Raw genomic sequence first — 24,668 nt, forward strand, 5'->3', positions numbered from 1 at the left:
TTTGTGAAGGCAGGGTTTGTGAAGCAAGGGTTTGTGAAGCCAGGGTTTGTGAAGGCAGGGTTTGTGTAGCCAGGCTTTGTGAAGCCAGTGTTTGTGAAGCCAGGGTTTGTGAAGGCAGGGTTTGTGAAGCAAGGGTTTGTGAAGCCAGGGTTTGTGAAGGCAGGGTTTGTGTAGCCAGGCTTTGTGAAGCCAGGGTTTGTGAAGGCAGTGTTTGTGAAGCCAGGGTTTGTGAAGCCAGGGTTTGTGAAGGCAGGGTTTGTGAAGCAAGGGTTTGTGAAGCCAGGGTTTGTGAAGGCAGGGTTTGTGTAGCCAGGCTTTGTGAAGCCAGGGTCTGTGAAGGGAGTGTTTGTGAAGCCAGGGTTTGTGAAGCCAGGGTTTGTGAAAGCAGGGTTTCAAGTGTCTCAGAGTTAAGGACTGAAGCATTGTCGGTATTGCCACACACAGGCAACTCAGTTCCTTGAAAATAAATGTACTCGTCGTTATACAGAGTCAGGGCCTGGCAGAAAGAGGACAGGCAATAAGTAAACCTGGCCAGTGAGTAATCAACTACTTAAGTTGCCGTGGAATGTGTAATTTAGTTAGATTCAGAGTTGACATCAAGGAGCACGGAAAGTACATTCATATCTTCTATTTAAGTTGTACTGTGACTACTTTTTTAAGGGTTGACCTACAACCAATAGGTTTAACAATTTGTTTTACTACCATTGCTGTTGCTTTGAAACCTACACTACCATTCAAACGTTGCTTTCGTCAAAGAATCCTCCATTTGCAGCAATTACAGCCTTGCAGACCTTTGGCATTCTAGTTGTCAATTTGTTGAGGTAATCTGAAGAGATTTCACCCCATGCTTCCTGAAGCATCTCCCACAAGTTGGAATGGCTTGATGGGCACTTCTTACGTACCATATGGTCAAGATGCTCCCACAACAGCTCAATAGGGTTGAGCTCCAGTGACTGTGCTGGCCACTTCATTATAGACAGAATACCAGCTGACTGCTTCTTCCCTAAATAGTTATTGCATAGTTTGGAGCTGTGCTTTGGGTCATTGTCCTGTTGTAGGAGGAAATTGGCTCCAATCAAGCGCCGTCCACAGGGTATGGCATGGAATTGCAAAATGGAGTGATAGCCTTCCTTCTTCAAGATCCCTTTTACCATGTACAAATCTCCCACTTTACCACCACCAAAGCACCCCCAGACCATCACATTGCCTCCACCATGCTTGACAGATGGCATCAAGCACTCATCCAGCATCTTTTCATTTGGTCTGCGTCTCACAAATGTTCTTCTTTGTGATCCGAACACCTCAAACTTCGATTCGTCTGTCCATAACACTTTTTTCCAATCTTCCTCTGTCCAGTGTCTGTGTTCTTTTGCCCATCTTAATCTTTTATTTTTATTGGCCTGTCTGAGATATGGCTTTTTCTTTGCAACTCTGCCTAGAAGGTTAGCATCCCGGAGTCGCCACTGCACTGTTGACGTTGAGACTGGTGTTTTGTGGGTACTATTTAATGAAGCTGCCAGTTGAGGACCTGTGAGGCGTCTGTTTCTCAAACTAGACACTAATGTATTTGTCCTCTTGCTCAGTTGTGCACCGGGGCCTCCCACTCCTCTTTCTATTCTGGTTAGAGCCAGAATTGTTCTGTTCTGTGAAGGGAGTAGTACACAGCATTGTACGAGATCTTCAGTTTCTACCAATTTCTCGCATGGAATAGCCTTCATTTCTCAGAACAAGAATAGACTGACGAGTTTCAGAAGAAAGTTATTTGTTTCTGGCCATTTTGAGCCTTTAATCTAACCCACAATTAATGATGCTCCAGATACTCAACTAGTCTCAAGAAGGCCAGTTAATCAGCACAACAGTTTTCAGCTGTGCTAACATAATTGCAGAAGGGTTTTCTAATGATCAATTAGCCTTTTAAAATGATAAACTTGGATTAGCAAACACAATGTGCCAGTGGAACACAGGACTGTTTGTTGCTGATAATGGGCCTCTGTACGCCTATGTAGATATTCCATTAAAAATCAGCAGTTTCCAGCTACAATAGCCATTTACAACATTAACAATGTCTACACTGTATTTCTGATCAATTTGATGTTATTTTAATGGACAAAAAAATTGCTTTTCTTTCGAAAACAAGGAAATGTCGAAGTGACCCCAAACTTTTGAACGGTAGTGTATGTCTAAGGCCTAAATTCAATCCGTAACGCTGAAGATCCACACTGTAGCGCAATTTAAATTGATAGGTAATTTCCCAAATGAGTTGACATATGAAGCGTTTACAGTGAATGCAGTCTCTTGCCTTTAAATTTGACTCGTGCAATACCATGGATCTTCCGCAATATGGATTGAATAGAGCTCTAATAATATTCTATGATATATGCTGCTACACTACACCCATTCTCCAGCAGCCACTCTACTTCCTATGGAGCCCTCCTGTCTGGATGGACCTAACTCAACATGTATCTGCCCCACTTTCTATAAATATCTGTCTGACACACAGACATACACACACGCACACTTGAACACGCACACATGCACACACAGACACACACACACAGACGTAGACACACACACACTAGGGTGTATGTATCATATCGTGTTGTGTTGTATCATGTTGTGTTGTGTCACATTGTGTTGTATCATATTGTGTTGTGTTGTGTCACATTGTGTTCTATCATGTTGTGTTGTGTTGTATCATGTTGTGTTGTATCATTTGTTTTGTGTTGTATCATGCTGTGTTGTGTTGTATCATGTTGTGTTGTATCATGTTGTGTTGTATCATGTTGTGTTGTATCATGTTGTGCTGTATCATGTTGTGTTGTATCATGTTGTGTTGTGTTGTATCATGTTGTGTTGTATCATGGTGTGTTGTGTTGTATCATGTTGTGTTGTATCATGTTGTTTTGTGTTGTATCATGTTGTGTTGTGTTGTGTCACATTGTGTTGTATCATGTTGTGTTGTGTTGTATCATGTTGTGTTGTGTTGTATCATGTTGTGTTGTGTTGTGTCACATTGTGTTGTATCATGTTGTGTTGTGTTGTATCATGTTGTGTTGTATCATGTTGTGTTGTGTTATATCATGTTGTGTTGTATCATGTTGTGTTGTATCATGTTGTTTTGTGTTGTATCATGTTGTGTTGCATCATGTTGTTTTGTGTTATATCATGTTGTGTTGTGTTGTATCATGTTGTGTTGTGTTGTATCATGTTGTGTTGTATCATGTTGTTTTGTGTTGTATCATGTTGTGTTGTATCATGTTGTTTTGTGTTGTATCATGTTGTGTTGTGTTGTATCATGTTGTGTTGTATCATGTTGTTTTGTGTTGTATCATGTTGTGTTGTGTTGTATCATGTTGTGTTGTGTTGTATCATGTTGTGTTGTGTTGTATCATGTTGTGTTGTATCATGTTGTGTTGTATCATGTTGTGTTGTATCATGTTGTGTTGTATCGTGTTGTGTTGTATCATGTTGTGTTGTATCATGTTGTGTTGTGTTGTATCTTGTTGTGTTGTGTTGTATCATGTTGTGTTGTATCATGTTGTTTTGTGTTGTATCATGTTGTGTTGTATCATGTTGTGTTGTGTTGTATCATGTTGTGTTGTATCATGTTGTGATGTAACAGGTTGTGTTGTGTTGTATCTTGTTGTATCATGTTGTATCGTGTTGTGTTGTATCGTGTTGTGTTGTGTTATGTTGTATCGTGTTGTATCATGTTGTGTTGTAACAGGTTGTGTTATGTTGTATCGTGTTGTATCATGTTGTGTTGTATCATGTTGTGTTGTAACAGGTTGTGTTGTATCTTGTTGTATCATGTTGTATCGTGTTGTGTTGTATCGTGTTGTGTTGTATCATGTTGTGTTGTATCATGTTGTTTTGTGTTGTATCATGTTGTGTTGTATCATGTTGTGTTGTATCATGTTGTGTTGTATCATATTGTGTTGTATCATGTTGTGTTGTATCATATTGTGTTGTATAAATTGGAGCCATGCTCACCTGCAGCATGAGTTCGCAGTCGTCTCGGCCGACGAAGATCATCTCCCGGGGCAGACGGTGACGAGTGCCCCCGCTGTTTACCAGGAACCATGATGTGAGACTCATCTCTGCTACGGCTCTACGCTACTCACTCCAACCATATGTCAAACTGAGAGAGAGAGAGAGAGAGAGAGAGAGAGAGAGAGAGAGAGAGAGAGAGAGAGACGGAAATATAGGGGTAAATTAGGAAAGAAGAAGAGCGAGAGAGAAGAAGTAAAATGTATATACAAAACAGCTCTGTCCCAAAAACATTCTTGCATCCCCCTCAAGCAGAGAGGATCTGGAGTAGCCGTGTGTTGACGGGCGCTAGGTCAGTCTGAGGAAGATACATCCTCCTAGCTGTGTCTACCCTGGTTGGCCCTGATCATTGCCAGATGCTACAGTAAGTAATGTAAGAATCTTGGCTGAGCGTGAGCAACCCACCCCAAGATGCTGTTTCTTCTTCTTCTGTTGGACTGAAAAGGAGGTCAGATAGAGCAGTTCCAAGTTCCAACTGTTCAGGGTTTAGGGCACAACTGCCTGACATACACATGTACAAACCCCCTCCTCCATGACCTCTTGAAAGTCACAACACTGTGAAACATCTTTCATTTACCGTGACTATGGGAAAGGTACCCAACTTACCATTGTTAGTTCCATACTCCCTTCTGCGTGCTGTGTTTAACTGTTTGTTTAAACAGAAATGTCCGGCTACAGAGAGGGTTGCATGCTGACACCAGAAACTGGAAGAGCTCACTGCCATTTTGCAGCCTCTAATGCCAAGTAACGTCAATCATAGGATAGATTAAACACTTAATAATTATCTCAACTTTTACTTCTCTGACCTCTTAAGTAACTCTACTTAATAAATGCTCATTAAAAATACACGAAGGGCTAATTCAATTAGCACAGCAAGAGCAAAATAAACAATTTAATATCCTTTATTCATGCATTCCTCTTATAAACAAAGGCATTGAAACAAGAGCCAAGTAACCGTGACAATGTGACAGCCCCTCTTCACACTTAGTGATGAGACACTGTTCTCCTGCTCTGCCAAATATTGTATAGTGCTAAAACTGATAGATCTCGCTCCCTCCCAATCCCTCCCAATCCCTCATAGACCCCCCTATCCACCCCTGACCATCAAATAAGCATGCAGTGAATGCACAACTTAATGGTGTATCACTGTGACAGCATGCAGTATCATATTTTATATCTGAGTTATGAGTGCATCTCCCACGTCAGAGTGTTTGCAGAACATGAGCCCAGATTATATGTCTGCCTACAGATTAGCCTGTAAAATATTCCTCAAACGATTTACTGCTTCGGTATTTGTTGGAGTGTTCATGAAAGAGTGCCATTAATATTTGATCATGTTTCAGAGACAAACCCCTTGACACACGGCTTGTTTTCCCACATCTCCAGAATGGACGAAACAGTATTGTAGGTTTTATCTGGGATGTGGTCATGGGTTTTCAATTACTGTACCGATCAATTACTGTACCGATCAATTACTGTACAGATCAATTACTGTACAGATCAATTACTGTACCGATCAATTACTGTACCGATCAATTACTATCCCGATCAAAGAAGAAGCTTTGGCACACTGTAGAAAGTGTTTATTGGGTGCCCATCCTGCACCAAAGGGTTTTATTGTAATATTACCTGACCTTCAACCTTTTGTTCTGTATTCAAAGTAATTCACATTGCTTTGGATGGAGTAGAAAATATGTGTGCATGTGCTTGCCAGTTAGTCTCCCATTTCATACAATTTTAATGAATTTCTGTAATTTCCCAAAAAATATACTGCATAAGAGCCCATATAAAAGGCATATCCTAGTAAGAGTGTTTCAATGTCGAGTTATTTGGTCAAAGGAAGATTAAAATTACCAATTGGGATTAAGAATGACGGAATAACCTTTTCTGTAGCCTACATAGACTGTAGCAGGATAGCATGACTGTGTAGTGTTTCTCCCCACTGGAGCCCAGGAATCAAAGGCCTAACCACAGGGAGTCATTAGTCCAGGAGAAGCCAGCGCAGAATCCAGGGTTATAGAGAATATAACATTTACATTTACATTTTAGTCATTTAGCAGACGCTCTTACCCAGAGCGACTTACATTTATTGAATACATTATTTTTTTTTATACTGGCCCCCCGTGGGAATCAAACCCACAACCCTGGCGTTGCAAACGCCATGCTCTATCAACTGAGCTACATCCCTGCCGGCCATTCCCTCCCCTACCCTGGACGATGCTGGGCCAATTGTGCGCCGCCCATGAGTCTCCCGGTCACGGCCGGCTGCGACAGAGCCTGGATTCGAACCAGGATCTCTAGTGGCACAGTTAGCACTGCGATGCAGTGCCTTAGACCACTGCGCCACTCAGGAGATATGGCACAGCCAGGAGGCTCAGTACAGCCAGGAGGTACAACCAGGAGGTATCACCAGGAGGCTCAGTACAACCAGGAGGCTCAGTATAGCCATGAGGTACAACCAGGAGGCTCAGTACAACCAGGAGGCTCAGTACAACCAGGAGGTACAAACAGGAGGCTCAGTACAACCAGGAGGCTCAGTACAACCAGGAGGCTCAATACAACCACCATAAAGAAAAGCCTCTTAATCCCACATGAAAGAGTCTTCACAGCTGGGGAATATACAGGTGTAGGATCTTAATTTGACCAGTATTGTCACAGCAAAATAATCCTGCAGCAACAGGATTTGAATGTTTAGTCCATAATGTTGTTTGATCAGTGGTAAGGCTATTAGCTGGCCAAAAGTCGGCTACATGAAAAGTGCAATACTGTTAATATAACCATGTGTTAATGTGGGTTTTCAGTGAATTTAGGTAAATCACAAAGCTCATCTGCATTTCCTGTGGTGCAGGAAAATTCTCAGCGAGTGATCAAATTAAGGTCCAACATCTGTACTGGGTTAGAGCTGTCTGCCTGTCTGTCTGTCTGTATCTCTCCTGCAGCACACATGCAGCTCTGACAGGACTCAATCCCTGCTAAACGCCTAACCTACAACCCACAACCCACTGCATGCATGCCAATGTTGATTTGCCATTGGCTTAAAGTGGTTGGATCTGGGGGGAGAATGTGTCAAAGGCTGAGACATGAGGCAGGCCTGCAAGCCAGGTGGATCTCTGGCAGAGTAGTCCTCTACACTGCAAGACTTCTAACACTGATTCTGTACAATATGTTGGTCTTGTTTGTAATGTCCTGTGAGGACTGTGGATTGCTAGACAATTTCATGCCATTTCAAAACAGCTGAGTTGTTGCAAAATCCTCATCTCTGCCCCCTTATCATCCTGTAACATCCTTGTTGTGGTTTAAAGGCCCAGTGCAGTCAAAAATGTGATTTCCTTGTGTTTCATGTATATTTCTACACTATGAGTTTGGAATAATACTGTGAAATTGTGAAAATTATGATAATGCCCTTTTAGTGTAAGATTGAAAAGACCGGCTGAAATGTCAGCCTGTTTTGGTGGGAGGGGTGGCGGTGGAAACGCAAATATTGATATAATAACCATCATATCGAAGTAAACTTGGAGTCACGCGATGATATGTTGTGTGGTCCTCCCACGACTCAGGAAACCATGCAGTTGATTAGGCTACAGATTAAATAAATAATGATGAACTTCACAGGGTGGTGAAAGTGTATGGTGATGAGCTTGATGCTCCTTTCCAATAAATATTGAGGGTCTTATACTGGTGACATGATGATCGATGTTTTGACTACCAATTGACAAATAAAAATAATCTGGCTCTTTTGTCCATAATAATATCATCATGTAGGCTATAGCCGCACTGTATCTGGCGATCTGTTCTCTAGAGCGCACGTGCCAAGACCAAAGTGGGCACATCATATTTTATTGGTCGCATACACATATTTAGCAGATGTTATTGCGAGTGTAGCGAAATGCTTGTGTTCCTAGATCCAACAATGCAGTAATATCTAACAATACACAACAATACATGCAAATCTAAAAGTAAAAGAATGGAATTAAGAAATATAGAAATATTAGGACAAGCAATGTCGGAGTCCGGAGTAGAAATATATATGTGATGGGATGTATAGACATTATGGACAGTATGTGGATAGAATATATAGTATATCTGTAGAATACGTGGATAGAATAGTATATGTACAGCAATAGTTAAATAGGATGGACTTGACTAGAATACAGTATATACATATGAAATGGGTAAAACAGTGTGCAAACATTATTAGTGACCAGTGTTACATTATTAAAGTGACCAGTGTTCCATGACTATGTACATAGGGCAGCAGCCTCTAGGATGCAGGGATGAGTAACTGGGTGTTAGCCGGCTAGTGACAGTGACTAAGTTCAGGGCAGGGTACTGGGTGAGGCCGGCTAGTGATGGCTATTTAACAGTCTGATGGCCTTGAGATAGAAGCTGTTTTTGAGTCTCTCAGTCCTAGCTTTGATGCACCTGTACTGACCTCGCCTTCTGGGTGATAGCGGGGTGAACAGGGCGTGGCTCGGGTGGCTGAGGTCCTTGAGGAACTTTTTGGCCTTCCTTTGACACCGGGTGCTGTAGATGTCCTGAAGGGCAGGCAGTGTGCTCCCAGTGATACAATGGGCTGACCGCACCAACCTCTGGAGAGCCCTGCGGTTGTGGACAGTGCAGTTGCCGTACCAGGCGGTGATACAGCCTGACAGGATGCACTCAATGGTGCATCTGTAAAGGGTCTTTGTGGGGGTCTTAGGGGCCAAGCCAAATGTCTTCAGCCATTTTAGATTGTCAGTGATTTGTACGCCGAAGAACTTGATACTTTTCACCTCCACTGCGGCCCCATCGATGTGGATAGGGGGGTGCTCCCTCTGCTGTCACCTGAAGTCCACGATGAGCTCCTTCGTTTTGTTGACGTTGAGGGAGAGGTTATTTTCCTGGCACCACTCCGCCAGGGCCCTCACCTACTCCCTTTACGCTGTCTCGTCGTTGTTGGTAATAAGGCCTACCACTGTTGTGTCGTCTGCAAACTTGATGATTGCGTTGGAGGCGTGCTTGGCCACGCAGTCATGGGTGAACAGGGAGTACAGGAGGGGGCTGAGCACGCACCCTTGTGGGGCCCCTGTGTTGAGGATCAGCGTAGTGGAGGTGTTGTTTCCTACCTTCACCACCTGGGGGCGGCCCGTCAGGAAGTCCAGGACCCAGTTGCGTAGGGCAGGGTTCAGACCCAGGGCCCCAAGCTTAATGATGAGCTTGGAGGGTACTATGGTGTTGAAGGCTGAGCTGTAGTCAATGAACAGCATTCTTACATAGGTATTCCTCTTGTCCAGATGGGATAGGGCAGTGTGCAGTGCAATGGCGATTGCATCATCTGTGGATCTATTGGGGTGGTATGCAGATTGCAGTGGGTCTAGGGTGTTGGGTAAGGTGGAGGTGATATGATCCTTAACTAGCTTTTCAAAGCACTTCATGATGGCAGAAGTGAGTGCTACGGGACCATAGTCATTTATTTCAGTTACCATCACTTTCTTGGGTACAAGAATAATGGTGGACATCTTGAGGCAAGTGGGGACAGCAGACTGGGATAGGGAGAGATTGAATATGTCTGTAAACACTCCAGCCAGCTGGTCTGTGCATGGCTAGGGATGCCGTCTACGCGCGGCTAGGGATGACGTCTGGGCCGACAGCCTTGCGAGGGTTAACACACTTGAACGTCTTACTCACGTCGGCCACAGAGAGCGAGAGCTCACAGTCCTCGGGAGCGGCCCGTGTCGGCGGCACTGTGTTATCCTCAAAGCGGGCGAAGAAAGTGTTTAGCTTGTCCGGGAGCAAGACATCGGTGTCCGCGACGTGGCTGGTTTTCCCTTTATAATCCGTGATTGTCTGGAGTCCCTGCCATGTCTCAGCCATTGAATTGCGACTCCACTTTGTCTCTATACTGACTGTTTTGCCTGTTTGATTGCCTTACGGAGGGCATAACTGCACTGTTTGTATTTGATCATATTCCCATTCACCTTGCCGTGGTTAAATGCGATAGTTCACGCTTTCAGTTTTGCGCGAATGCTGCCATCTATCCACGGTTTTTGGTTTGGATAGGTTTTAATCGTCAAAGTGGGAACAACATCCCCTATACACTTCCTGATGAACTCAGTCAGAAGATTCTCTAGGGAGATAATGCAGTCTGCATTTTATTGTGAAGTATTCTAGGTCGGGTGAACAAAAGGACTTGAGTTCCTGTACGTTACCACAATCACACCATGAGTAGTTAATCATGAAACATACACCTCCGCCTTTCTTCTTACCGGAGAGTTCTTTATTCCTATCCGCACGATGTATTGAAAACCCAGCTGACTGAATGGACGGGGATAGTATATCCGGAGAGAGCCATGACTCTGTGAAACAGAGTATGTTACAGTCCCTGATGTCTCTCTGGAGATCCTCACCCTGAGCTCGTCAACTTTATTGTCCAGGGACTGAACATTAGCGAGTAATATACTTGGAAGCGGTGGATGGTGTGTACGCCTCCAGAGTCGGACTAAAAGTCCACTCCAAATACCTCTTCTCCGCCGATGGTGTCTTGGAGCTGCCTCTGGGATAAGTTCAATCGCCTTGGAAGGTACGAACAAAGGATCCAATTCAGGAAAGTCGTATTCCTGGTCGAAATGCTGGTGAGTTACCGCCTTTCTGATATCCAAAAGTTATTTCCGGCTGTATGTAATAATGCAAAGGACGTTCTGGGCTAATAACCTGAGGAATAACATTAAAAATAATATTGTCAAGTTGCTTAGGAGCCTGAAACCAGGCGGCCATGTCTATCCGTGCCATCTGCAATGACTCATTTATATCACGCAAAGGTTTTTGTGACAAAATCATCACTAGAGTTGAAAACACATTTCACTTGTATTTTTTTTCAGTACTTAATTGTTACCCAGAAATGATTTGATAATAAGATACAAACTGCTGCATTGGACCTTTAAGGAATAACTTCATGGTTTTGGCTGGTAGAAAGCCCATCTCCCCCCTATTTTCCACTAAGCCAGGTACTCTCATAAGATTTCACAATATGTATGATTAGCTGTTACATATTTCTTCCTCTGGCAGATAAACACACCCTTTTAAACAATTCAGAGTCAGACACTAACTAGAGGTAAGAGACAGAACTAGTCTGTTTGGTAACATCGCTAACAGACCAGACACTAACTAGAGGTAAGAGACAGAACTAGTCTGTTTGGTAACATCGCTAATAGACCAGACACTACCTAGAGGTAAGAGACAGAACTAGTCTGTTTGGTAACATCGCTAACAGACCAGACACTAACTAGAGGTAAGAGACAGAACTAGTCTGTTTGGTAACATCGCTAACAGACCAGACACTAACTAAAGGTAAGAGACAGAACTAGTCTGTTTGGTAACATCGCTAATAGACCAGACACTAACTAGAGGTAAGAGACAGAACTAGTCTGTTGGTAACATCGCTAACAGACCAGACACTAACTAGAGGTAAGAGACAGAACTAGTCTGTTTGGTAACATCGCTAACAGACCAGACACTAACTAGAGGTAAGAGACAGAACTAGTCTGTTTGGTAACATCGCTAATAGACCAGACACTAACTAGAGGTAAGAGACAGAACTAGTCTGTTTGGTAACATCGCTAATAGACCAGACACTAACTAGAGGTAAGAGACAGAACTAGTATGTTGGTAACATCGCTAACAGACCAGACACTAACTAGAGGTAAGAGACAGAACTAGTCTGTTTGGTAACATCGCTAACCGATCAGACACTAACTAAAGTCTATTAATCTAAAGTGGAAGTTGGGAGAGTTATATTTGAGTGTTTCAGTGAAACGTGAGGGAGGCCCCGCTCTCTCGCTTTCCCAGATGCTTAGTTAATGTCATTACGATCTCCTTTGCATTATTGTAGCCTTTTCTGTAGCCTGTCAACTATGTGTCTGTCTATCCCTGTTCCCTCCTCTCCGCACAGGCTATACAAACGCTTAGAGTGGCACCCCAATGGTGGAACAAGCTCCCTCATGACGCCAGGACAGCGGAGTCACTGACCACCTTCCGGAGACACTTGAAACCCTACCTCTTTAAGGAATACCTGGGATAGTATAAAAGTAATCCTTCTACCCACCCCCACAAAAATAAATAAATAAATTTTAAAAAACAAAATAAAAAAACAATATATATATATAAAACAAATGAAAATTAAAAATATACTCTAAAAATTAAAAAAAAAAAAAACTTTGAAAACTATACAAAAAATTAATTGTAAAGTGGTTGTCCCATTGGCTATCATAAGGTGAATGCACCAATTTGTAAGTCGCTCTGGATAAGAGCATCTGCTAAATGACGTAAATGTAAATGTAGTATGGTGCTCTCATTCCAGCCATTCAAAATCCTTCCCTCCTCTCTAAGCCAATCATATGTCAGGCTCCCTCTGAGAGGAAGTGACATTGGAAGGGAGCGTTCTCTTCCGGGTGTCTCTAATGTGTTTCCCTCCTGTGACCATGGATCCTCCACGTAGCGCCATGGCCACATGATGCAACAGTCCCTCAGCCACCTTACCCCATCATAGGCCAGGGCTACTGACTCAGCCCACCTATCACAGCCAGCTGCACACACACACACAATAATGCATAGGCAATCTGTGCACTCCCACATACAGTGGGGAAAAAAAGTATTTAGTCAGCCACCAATTGTGCAAGTTCTCCCACTTAAAAAGATGAGAGAGGCCTGTAATTTTCATCATAGGTACACGTCAACTATGACAGACAAAATGAGGACAAAAAACCCAGAAAATCACATTGTAGGATTTTTTATGAATTTATTTGCAAATTATGGTGGAAAATAAGTATTTGGTCACCTACAAACAAGCAAGATTTCTGGCTCTCACAGACCTGTAACTTCTTCTTTAAGAGGCTCCTCTGTCCTCCACTCGTTACCTGTATTAATGGCACCTGTTTGGACTTGTTATCAGTATAAAATACACCTGTCCACAACCTCAAACAGTCACACTCCAAACTCCACTATGGCCAAGACCAAAGACCTGTCAAAGGACACCAGAAACAAAATTGTAGACCTGCACCAGGCTGGGAAGACTGAATCTGCAATAGGTGAGCAGCTTGGTTTGAAGAAATCAACTGTGGGGGCAATTATTAGGAAATGGAAGACATACAAGACCACTGATAATCTCCCTCGATCTGGGGCTCCACGCAAGATCTCACCCCGTGGGGTCAAAATGATCACAAGAACGGTGAGCAAAAATCCCAGATCCACACGGGGGGACCTTGTGAATGACCTGCAGAGAGCTGGGACCAAAGTAACAAAGCCTACCATCAGTAACACACTACGCCGCCAGGGACTCAAATCCTGCAGTGCCAGACGTGTCTCCCTGCTTAAGCCAGTACATGTCCAGGCCCGTCTGAAGTTTGCTAGAGTGCATTTGGATGATCCAGAAGAGGATTGGGAGAATGTCATATGGTCAGATGAAACCAAAATAGAACTTTTTGGTAAAAACTCAACTCGTCGTGTTTGGAGGACAAAGAATGCTGAGTTGCATCCAAAGAACACCATACCTACTGTGAAGCATGGGGGTGGAAACATCATGCTTTGCGGCTGTTTTTCTGCAAAGGGACCAGGACGACTGATCCGTGTAAAGGAAAGAATGAATGGGGCCATGTATCGTGAGATTTTGAGTGAAAACCTCCTTCCATCAGCAAGGGCATTGAATATGAAACGTGGCTGGGTCTTTCAGCATGACAATGATCCCAAACACACCGCCCGGGCAACGAAGGAGTGGCTTCGTAAGAAGCATTTCAAGGTCCTGGAGTGGCCTAGCCAGTCTCCAGATCTCAACCCCATAGAAAATCTTTGGAGGGAGTTGAAAGTCTGTGTTGCCCAGCGACAGCCCCAAAACATCACTGCTCTAGAGGAGATCTGCATGGAGGAATGGGCCAAAATACCAGCAACAGTGTGTGAGAACCTTGTGAAGACTTACAGAAAACGTTTGACCTGTGTCATTGCCAACAAAGGGTATATAACAAAGTATTGAGAAACTTTTGTTATTGACCAAATACTTATTTTCCACCATAATTTGCAAATAAATTCATTAAAAATCCTACAATGTGATTTTCTGGAGAAAAAAAAATCTCATTTTGTCTGTCATAGTTGACGTGTACCTATGATGAAAATTACAGGCCTCTCTCATCTTTTTAAGTGGGAGAACTTGCACAATTGGTGGCTGACTAAATACTTTTTTTCCCCCACTGTATATCCAAGATGCTGAGGCAGGTGTTTCAGTAAAGGCTGCCATGTAAAATGTGGCCTATTGTCAACTAAAATGAACTAGATTGTAAAACGTCATAAAGTAAATGACTTGTCTGATCTTCTTCTTTGATTCAGCAGGCCCAGAGCCAATGAGAGCCCTTTACTTTGATAAATGGCTGCATCGACAGTCAGAAAGCATAGGGAGGCAAGCCCAGGGCAATAAACAACAAAAAGGACTGCATCAACCAGGATAAAACAAGGTAGTATTCTGGTCCCAGATGACTGCACTATTATTTACAGACATGCCAGACCAGGCCAGACCAGACCAGCAGACAGAGAGGTATATATCTGACTCTTCACAAAAGGAGAGATCAAACACAAGGATCCTTTCTTTAAACGACGTACAGCTAGGCTGCACAGCACTCCCATCTAACTCTTTTATGTTTTTGGTATGGAAGTGATTACTCATCACTAGCAGGCTACATTTTATATAACCACAAAATCGATTGATCTTGTGTATCCATTCCTTGAGGGTGTCATGGCCTCAGACACCATCCCTTGCTAATATTAGACCTGATAACAATACAAACAGATATCGCAGACACTGGCTTTGCACACTCTTGGCATTCACTCAACCAGTGCCGTGTCTTTGTGAGACGCAGAGTAGGTGAACGGATGATCATGTGTGGTTCCCACCGTGAAGCATGGAGGAGGAGGTGTGATGGTGTGGGGGTGCTTTGCTGGTGACACTGTCTGTGATTTATTTAGAATTCAAGGCACACTTAATCAGCATGGCTACCACAGCATTCTGCAGCGATATGCCATCCCATCTGGTTTACGCTTAGTGGGACTATCATTTGTTTTTCAACAGGACAATGACCCAACAGACCTACAGGCTGTGTAAGGGCTATTTGACCAAGAAGGCGAGTGATGGAGTGCTGCATCAGATGACCTGGCCTCCACAATCACCTGACCTCAACCCAATTGAGATGGTTTGGGATGAATTGGACCGCAGAGTGAAGTAAAAGCAGCCAACAAGTGCTCAGCATATGTGGGAACTCCTTCAAGACTGTTGGAAAAGCATTCCAGGTGAAGCTGGTTGAGAGAATGCCAAGAGTGTGCAAAGCTGTCATCAAGGCAAAGGGTGGCTACTTTCAAGAATCTCAAATATAAAATATATTTTGATTTGTTTAACACTTTTTTGGTTACTACATGATTCCATATGTGTTATTTCATAGTTTTGATGTCTTCACTATTATTGTACAATGTAGAAAATAGTAAAAAATAAAGAAAAACCCTTGAATGAGTACGTGTGTCCAAACTTTTGACTGGTACTGTCACGCCCTGACTCTGGGGACTCTTATTTGTTGAGTCAGGGTGTGATTTTCTATGTTGTATTTTCTATGTTTGGATCTAGTATGTCTAGATCTATGTTGGCCGGTGTGGTTCCCAATCAGAGGCAGCTGTCGCTCGTTGTCTCTGATTGGGAACCATACTTAGGCAGCCTATTGGCACTAGTGGGTTGTGGGATCTTGTTCCGTATGAGGTATGTTGTTGGTGTCTACCTTGGACTTCACGTTTCGTTTCGTTTATTGTTTTGTCGAGTGTTTATTAAGTTTAAATAAACATGTATGCATATCACGCTGCGCCTTGGTCTGACCCGTCCATGAACGAACATGACAGAAGATCCCACCAAACGAGGACCAAGCAGCGTGCCCAGGCGGAGCGAATAGCCATGTCACAGGTGGGCAAATTGTGGTCATGGGAAGAGATATTCGCGGGGAAAGGACCATGGGCTAAGGTAGATAGATGCCCACGCAGGAGAGGAGCAACGGCAACACGGAGGAGGCCGGTCGAGGAGGAAGCCCGAGAAGCAGCCCCAAGAAAATGTTGGGGGGGGGGGGGGGGGGGGGGGGGGGGGGCACACGGGGTGGTTGGCGGAGCCTAGGGTTAGAGCAGAGCCAACTCCCCGTACTCACGCGAGGAAGCGTATGACTGGGCAGGCTCCGTGTTATACGGAGCTACGTACTGTGTCGCCAGTGCGCCGGCACAGAGCTGTACGTCCTGTGCTTGCACCACACACGTGCCGTGCGAAGATGGGCATCCAGCCAGGACGGGGTGTGCCGGCTCAACGCTCTTGGTCTCCAGTACGCCTCCTCGGTCCCGCATATCCTGCGCCAGTTCTACGAACTGTACCGCCAGTGCGCGTGCACAGTCCAGTGCGTCCTGTGCCAGCGCCCCACACGTGTAGTGCGAAAGTGGGCAGCCAGCCAGGACGGGTTGTGCCAGCTCTCCGCTCCAGACCTCCAGTTCGCCTTCACAGTCCGGTCCGGCCCGTTCCTGCTCCTCGCACCAAGCTAGTGGTGCGCGTCGCCAGCCCGGTCCGGCCTGTTCCTGCTCCTCGCACCAAACCAGTGGTGCGTGTTCCCAGCCCGGCCCGGCCTGTTCCTGCTCCTCGCACCAAGCCAGTGGTGCATGTTCCTAGTCCGGTTCGGCCCGTGCCTGCTCCTCGCACCAGACCAGTGGTGAGTGTGTCCAGTCCGGCACGGCCCGTGCCCGTTCCACCGGTGCCTGGTCCGGCACCAGTCAGCAGCTCCAGTCCGGAGCCAGAGTAGTCCGCTCCACCGGTGCCTGATCCAGCTCCGGTCAGCTGCTCCACTCCGGAGCCAGAGCAGTCCACTCCAACGGGGTCCAGTCCAGCTCCGGTCAGCGGCTCCACTCCGGAGCCAGAGCAGTCCGCTCCACCGGTGCCTGATCCAGCTCCGGTCAGCGGCTCCACTCCGGAGCTAGAGCAGTCCGCTCCAACGGGGTCAAATCCAGATCCGGTCAGCGGCTCCACTCCGGAGCCAGAGCAGTCCGCTCCACCGGTGCCCAGTCCAGCTCCGGTCAGCGGCTCCAGTCCGGAGCCTGAGGAGTCCACTCCACCGGTGCCCGGTCCAGCTCCGGTCAGCGGCTCCAGTCCAGACCCAGACGTCAGCCCCTCTCCAGGTTCGGGGTCTCCCACACCAGGGTCCAGACAGGGCTTGGAGTATAGTGGGAGGAAGGAGAGGGGAAGCAGCACGCCGAGGTCCAGACCAGACCAGGGGCGCAACAGGGAGGCGGAGAATAGGTGGTTGTCACGCCCGGAGCCGGATCCGCCTCCGAGGCGGAATGCCCACCCGGCCCCTACCCTGTTAAGTAAAGGTTGTGCGGTCAGAGTCCGCACCTTTGGGGGGGGGGGGGGGGGTACTGTCACGCCCTGACTCTGGGGACTCTTATTTGTTGAGTCAGGGTGTGATTTTCTATGTTGTATTTACTATGTTTGGATCTAGTATGTCTAGATCTATGTTGGCCGGTGTGGTTCCCAATCAGAGGCAGCTGTCGCTCGTTGTCTCTGATTGGGGACCATACTTAGGCAGACTATTGGCACTAGTGGGTTGTGGGATCTTGTTCCGTATGAGGTATGTTGTTGGTGTCTACCTTGGACTTCACGTTTCGTTTCGTTTATTGTTTTGTCGAGTGTTTATTAAGTTTAAATAAACATGTATGCATATCACGCCGTGCCTTGGTCTGACCCGTCCATGAACGAACGTGACAGGTACTGTATATAAATTAAATCAAATAGCCTAGTACACACGCTAAAACTTTTCAAATGTTCAAATCAAAAGGTTATTGCACAGAAAAACGTGGACAGTCGTGTGCATCGCATATTCAGAACCGCTGGACAGCAACATAATGAACTAAAGCACTGATAACTGGGAACAAGATCAGAATGACTGCTAAGCCTTGATCCATAAATGTAATAATTAAATAGGTGTCATGTCTACTCCCGCTCTCCCGCTCCAGCGCTCGACGTCGCCGGTTTACTAACCACCGGTCCTGGTAACCCATCTTTACGCACACCTGGCAACCCTCATTACGCACACCTCCGTCTCATCATCAGTCACACCTGGACTTCATTACTCCCTTGATTGCACACCCTTTATATAGTACTCTTCTGTTAGTAGTCGTCATTCACTTTGACGTTTGTACCAGAATGGCCTACTTTTCCTGTGCTCATACATGAAAAGCATATTGATGTGTCACTCACTTACCAAACCACAATGTTTTACTATGCCTACTGCTCACATAGAATAGTATTTTAATCAGCATATCCTTATATGATCTCAGTTAGACTATGGATCCGTAATAACATGGTTATATTCATAAATTCAATGATTATTATTTGGTGACAGAACAAAATAACTATCATAGCACTTAGATGGTTGTCTAGGTGAGATAAACTACCAGTCAAAAGTTTGGACACACCTACTCATTCAAGGGTTTCTCTTTATTTTTACTATTTTTTACATTGTAGAATAAAAGTGAAGACATCAAAACTATGAAATAACACATATGGAATCATATAGTAACCAAAAAAGTGTTAAACAAATCTAAATATATTTTATATTTGAGATTCTTCAAATAGCCACCCTTTGCCTCGATGACAGCTTTGCACACTCTTGGCATTCTCTCAACCAGCTTCAAGAGTTAGTCACCTGGAATACATTTCAATTAACAGGTGTGCCTTGTTAAAAGTTAATTTGTGACAGCACGTAGACAGCACGTAGACAGCACATAGACAGCACCCAGACATCACATAGACAACACGTAGTCAGCACATAGACAGCACCCAGACAGCACCCAGCACAACATGTAGACAGCACATAGACAGCACCCAGACAGCACATAGACAGCATATAGACAGCACAAAGACATCACATAGACAGCACCCAGACAGCACGTAGACAGCACCCAGACAGCACATAGCCAGCACCCAGACATCACATAGACAACATGTAGACATCACATAGACAGCACCCAGACAGCACATAGACAACACATAGACAGCACATAGAAAGCACCCAGACAGCACCCAGACAGCACACAGACAGCACCCAGACAGCACATAGACAGCACCCAGACAGCACATAGACAGCACATAGACAACACGTAGACAGCACCCAGACAGCACAAAGACATCACATAGACAGCACCCAGACAGCACGTAGACAGCACCCAGACAGCACATAGCCAGCACCCAGACATCACATAGACAACATGTAGACATCACATAGACAGCACCCAGACAGCACATAGACAGCACCCAGACAGCATATAGACAGCACCCAGACAGCACATAGACAACATGTAGACAGCACCCAGACAGCTTCAGATTCCAAACTCTCCACCATGGCCAAGACCAAAGAGCTCTCCAAGGATGTCAGGGACAAGATTGTAGCCCTAAACAAGGCTGTAATGGGCTACAAGACCATCGCCAAGCAGCTTGGTGAGAAGGTGACAACAGTTAGTGTGATTATTTGCACGTGGAAGAAACACAAAAGTACTGTCAATCTCCCTCAGCCTGGGGCTCCATGCAAGATCTCACCTTGTGGAGTTGCAATGATCATGAGAACGGTGAGGAATCAGCCCAGAACTACACGGGAGGATCTTGTCAATGATCTCAAGGCAGCTGGGACCATAGTCACCAAGAAAACAATTGGTAACACACTACGCCGTGAAGGACTGAAATCCTGCAGCGCCCGCAAGGTCCCCCTGCTCAAGAAAGCACATATACAGGGCCGACTGAAGTTTGCCAATGAACATCTGAATGATTCAGAGGAGAACTGGGTGAAAGTGTTGTGGTCAGATGAGACCGAAATCGAGCTCTTTGGCATCAGCTCAACTCCCTGTGTTTGGAGGAGGAGGAATGCTGCCTATGACCCCAAGAACACCATCCCCACCGTCAAACATGGAGGTGGAAATATTATGCTTTGGGGGTGTTTTTCTGCTAAGGGGACACAACAACTTCACCGCATCAAAGAGACGATGGACGGGGCCATGTACCGTCAAATCTTGGGTGAGAACCTCCTTCCCTCAGCCAGGGTATTGAAAATGGGTCGTGGATGGGTATTCCAGCATGACAATGACCCAAAACACACGGCCAAGGCAACAAAGGAGTGGCTCAAGAAGGAGCACATTAAGGTCCTGGAGTGGCCTAGCCAGTCTCCAGACCTTAATCGCATAGAAAATCTGTGGAGGGAGCTGAAGGTTCGAGTTGCCAAACGTCAGCCTCGAAACCTTAATGACTTGGAGAAGATCTGCAAAGAGGAGTGGAACAAAATCCCTCCTGAGATGTGTGCAAACCTGGTGGCCAACTACAAGAAACCTCTGACCTCTGTGATTGCCAACAAGGGTTTTGCCACCAAGTACTAAATCATGTTATGCAGAGGTCACATACTTATTTCCCTCATTAAAATGCAAATCAATTTATAACATTTTTGACATGCGGTTTTCTGATTTTTGTTGTTGTTATTCTGTCTCTCACTGTTCAAATAAACCTACCATTAAAATTATAGACTGATCATGTCTTTGTCAGTGGGCAAACATACAAAATTAGCAGGGGATCAAATACTTTTTTCCCTCACTGTAGACAGCACCCAGACAGCACATAGTCAGCACCCAGACAGCAGGTAGACAGCACATACACAACACGTAGACAGCACCCAGACAGCACCCAGACAGCACGTAGACAGCACCCAGACAGCATGTAGACAGCACCCAGACAGCACGTAGACAGCACCCAGACAGCACATAGACAGCACCCAGACAGCACATAGACAGCACCCAGACAGCACATAGACAGCACCCAGACAGCACATAGACAAGACATCTATCACTTTAGCAGCTGGTGAGAAAAACCAAACCCTGCAATAATCCTGCATCCTAAACTCAGCCTGATTTTGATCAGTATGTAAAGCCTTATTTAATGCACATGCTCATTGAACTTAATGATCCATATGACCTACATATGGAAATAAATGCTGGAAGTACTGTTTTACTCAGATAGGCTTCACTGTATAGACTTAATTGATGCCTGTAATACTATTGATACTAACATGTCTTACAGTACATGTTTAGGTGCAGCACGGCTTACTTGTTTACATTACAAATAGCAATGAAAACTTATATTCAACTGAGTCCCAATTGGGCATCCATTCACATCCATTCACATCCATTCAAATCCATTCACATCAAACAATAGATCCCCATTGTCCTTTTACAATGTCATTGATAGATGTTCATAGAAATCCCTAATTCAACCGTTTAACATAACATACTGCCTCAAGTAGTGGTAGCCTTCTGAAAAGCAGCACGGAAAAATGACCAGCTATGAGCTATTAGCTATATATTATATAATAATCATTATTATTACTATTATTAATCATCTTATTATTATTATAAGCTATATTGATATAGGTCACTGGTGATGTAGCACACATGCATCATTGTCATGCTGGATTTAATCATAAAATTTTCTAGGGATATGAGGAACATGCACTAATGGTGCCAGACATAAGCATCAATGTGGACATCAAGGATTTATTTTATCAATAGTTAACATGGGACACTGAATTCATTGGTCACAGTCATGCACCATCTAGGTCATGCACCATCTAGGATCTGGTCCATACAGGGCGGTAGCAGTGAAAGGAGGCAAAATTTCTCCAGACACAAAAGTACATGTATGTTGGTTCAGTAAACACACTGACCACAGCCAGTGAGGCTGAAACATTAACTCTACCTTACTAGTGACATTAGCACTTGACTAGCCATGCCAAGTTAACTATGACACCACCTCTAATGTTGTCCAGAGATAACCTTCCTATTTTCACAGAACAATAAAAATAGCCATGTCGCTCACACAGAAACAGAGACTGGCACATGGAAAGATATCATCCATACTGGCAAAGACAATAGGCCAATGTCACACCCCAAAACGGATGTGAAGTAGATTGCATATTATTTGAGACACTTATTCTACATGTGGAAAAAGTGGACGCTGTTGTTGTTCTATAACATAGCTGATGAAATAGATGAAAAGTAGCCTACCTATGGTATAACTCAAATGATCCCTCTCCTTGAAAACAAGAGGCCATTATTCTTTCAGGCAATTAGCCCATAAACCTCTATTAAATACAGACCTGGTAGAAGCTTCAGTTCTATTCTTAGTGTGTATAACAACGCTAATATAACAACACTGAAAAGGGAACTGGCCTCATGGCAGTGTCTATGGTAGAGTGAAGCAGGCAGGGTTTCATGAACAACATACAAAATGCCGTAGTAAAGTGAACTCATTTCCCAAGCTTCCTCTTGGCTATTAAGATACAATGGCAGGGCCGGACAACAAAGTCCTCAAACAGAAAAAAATGAAGTTATTATTTAAAAAAACACCCTCCATAAACATTGTTGTTACCAGGAGGTCATTGAGACTAGACTCCAAAAAGAGCTTCATGAGTGGCATGATAACCTTGATAATAATAGTATACTGTATAATTGATGCAGAACTATATTTAAAGTATTCTAACTACAGCATGGTCAAATGTGTCAGTACTTAGGCATAGGCTACTTCTGTGTGCTGCCTGTCCTGTCATCCAATGAGTCTGACACATCTGCCTACAACCAGCGGTTACAGTTGGAGGAGTGCTGGCTATGATTATCAGTGACACAGGTCCAACACTTGAATTCCTGCAGGAAGAGACAACCATCCAAAAGCAGATGATCACTGTCCCGCTCTCAAAGAATACCAGTCTGTTTCACACAGACAAATGGCTGTTTAATGCAGGAGCTGTACCAGAAGTTCTGTATAGCTTTAATAAATCGGTTTAAAGTTCTAGCTATTATTGCCAATCAATTTGTCTGACTATTGTGTTTATAAAAGGTTTATATAGTATTATTTCACAGACCACCGCCTGCCTGATTCACATTAGTTTATCACTTTTCATGAGCATATGGACAAAGCAAAATCTCGAGCTTTTCTGATAAAAAAAGAGAGAGCTCTAACCAAAACACCCCTCTAATTAATTCATGGGAGTTTGACATTAGGTGACATCTTGAAAGAGGTTCGAGATTGTCTCATGGAGAGGACTATTCAGATGCATTGGCAGCACTTTTTAAGTTGAAGTCTTGTGTGGTGAAAAAAACCTATACATTACACAAAGAGAGCGGATGCGAAGTAAACCAGGTCACTGAGGCAAGCTGTCTGGCTTGAAAATAAAGCCCCCACACTACAGAAAACACATCTCGGGAAAGAAACAACTAACCGAAAATAAATGGCTATTCCCAGAAAAACCCTCTGACATTACAAATAGACGAACCAATCTGATGAAAGCCCCGGGCTGTAACCTCCACTGATTTAACTGGGAACTACAGGACATTCCGATTCCCGACCGGTCCAGCACTGCCTAGCCTGAGCATAGCCTGGTTGGCTAAAGCTAAAGGCAAGCGTTAGACTATCAAATTGTATCAACTAAAGGAAATTTAGCAAATAATCAAACTTTACAGTAGCTACAGTTCAGCGTTATCTTTATTACTTCTAGGATACACAGTAGCCGATTACATGTCAAGGGATATTTGCAACAATGCAGCAAGCCCACAAAAGCTGGAGAAGTGGTCATGCATGCAGCATGACAATACACTGCCACTAGCCTAGCCAGTCTCACTACCTTTTCTCTCTCTACATATCGTTAGCCAATAAAACATCAGCCTTTATAGGCTAATCATTCTGCACAGGTCCATTGTGAATGTTGAGTTGTATAATTTAGGCCTTACTTTCAACTGTTCTTTCATAATACACAAATATGCCCTGGAATTAAAACGTTGTAGCCTATTTTATCATGGTTCCAGTTACATTGTCAGAAAGTAGGCCTAAAAACAGAAAAGGTAGAGTGGGAATTCCAAGATCTGCATTTATTTATTCATTTGTACAGTTGGTTTACTTGGAAGCAATACAACATTCTCTCCAAGACAATCATACAGCTGTGGAAAACGTTTTATTATCATGCATTTCTCACTTACCCTTTCTTTACTGCTCTATTTGGCTGGCTTTTATGGTGGAGGCTTGCAATATCCAATGGAACTGTACATTGATCTCGGTGCCCAGACCTAGTAGCCTATGTGCGTTGGTCTTCTCTCAGTTGCTCAGCTATAACGCTTTTCCTTACAAATAGCAGTTTCCAACATCCTCCACGAGTCGCCAGCGTCTGCAGTTCCAGCTCGACCCGGTGGGCGTGTTTTTCCAGATTGATTGGAAAATACAATAAATGCAACTATGAAAAACCAAAGATGTTCCAAAATATTGTGACATTCTGCTAATAAATTCGATACATATTTATTAGTGTACATTGTTTTGGCCGAATAAAAGCTATTTTATGTGATATGTAAAGGCTGATCTCGCGATCATACCAATCTGATAGGCTTACCAACGCGATATTGTGGTTGTAGTTTATTTTTATTTTAAACCGTTCAACAAAAGTTGGGCATCACAAAAAAACTACAAGTTCCAAGGCCCATTGCTTGGTTTACGGAAATATTTGATTTTACCC

At 44.2% G+C, this 24,668-nt stretch overlaps 1 protein-coding gene across 1 annotated transcript in view; it reads right to left on the bottom strand.

Moving 5' to 3' along the window:
- The window catches only part of LOC311125580 (centrosomal protein of 170 kDa-like), a 72,621-nt gene extending 48,403 nt beyond the window's left edge, over positions 1-24,218 (bottom strand). The window contains 2 exon segments of the mRNA XM_084158416.1: positions 3,994-4,141; positions 24,142-24,218. Coding sequence (XP_084014542.1) covers positions 3,994-4,098 — 105 coding nt within the window. The 5' untranslated portion in view covers positions 4,099-4,141; positions 24,142-24,218.
- Between the last annotated feature and the right edge of the window lie 450 nt (positions 24,219-24,668).

The sequence above is a fragment of the Coregonus lavaretus genome (genome assembly GCF_964263955.1).
Source record: "Coregonus lavaretus genome assembly, chromosome: 1".
Classification (NCBI taxonomy): Eukaryota; Metazoa; Chordata; class Actinopteri; order Salmoniformes; family Salmonidae; genus Coregonus; species Coregonus lavaretus.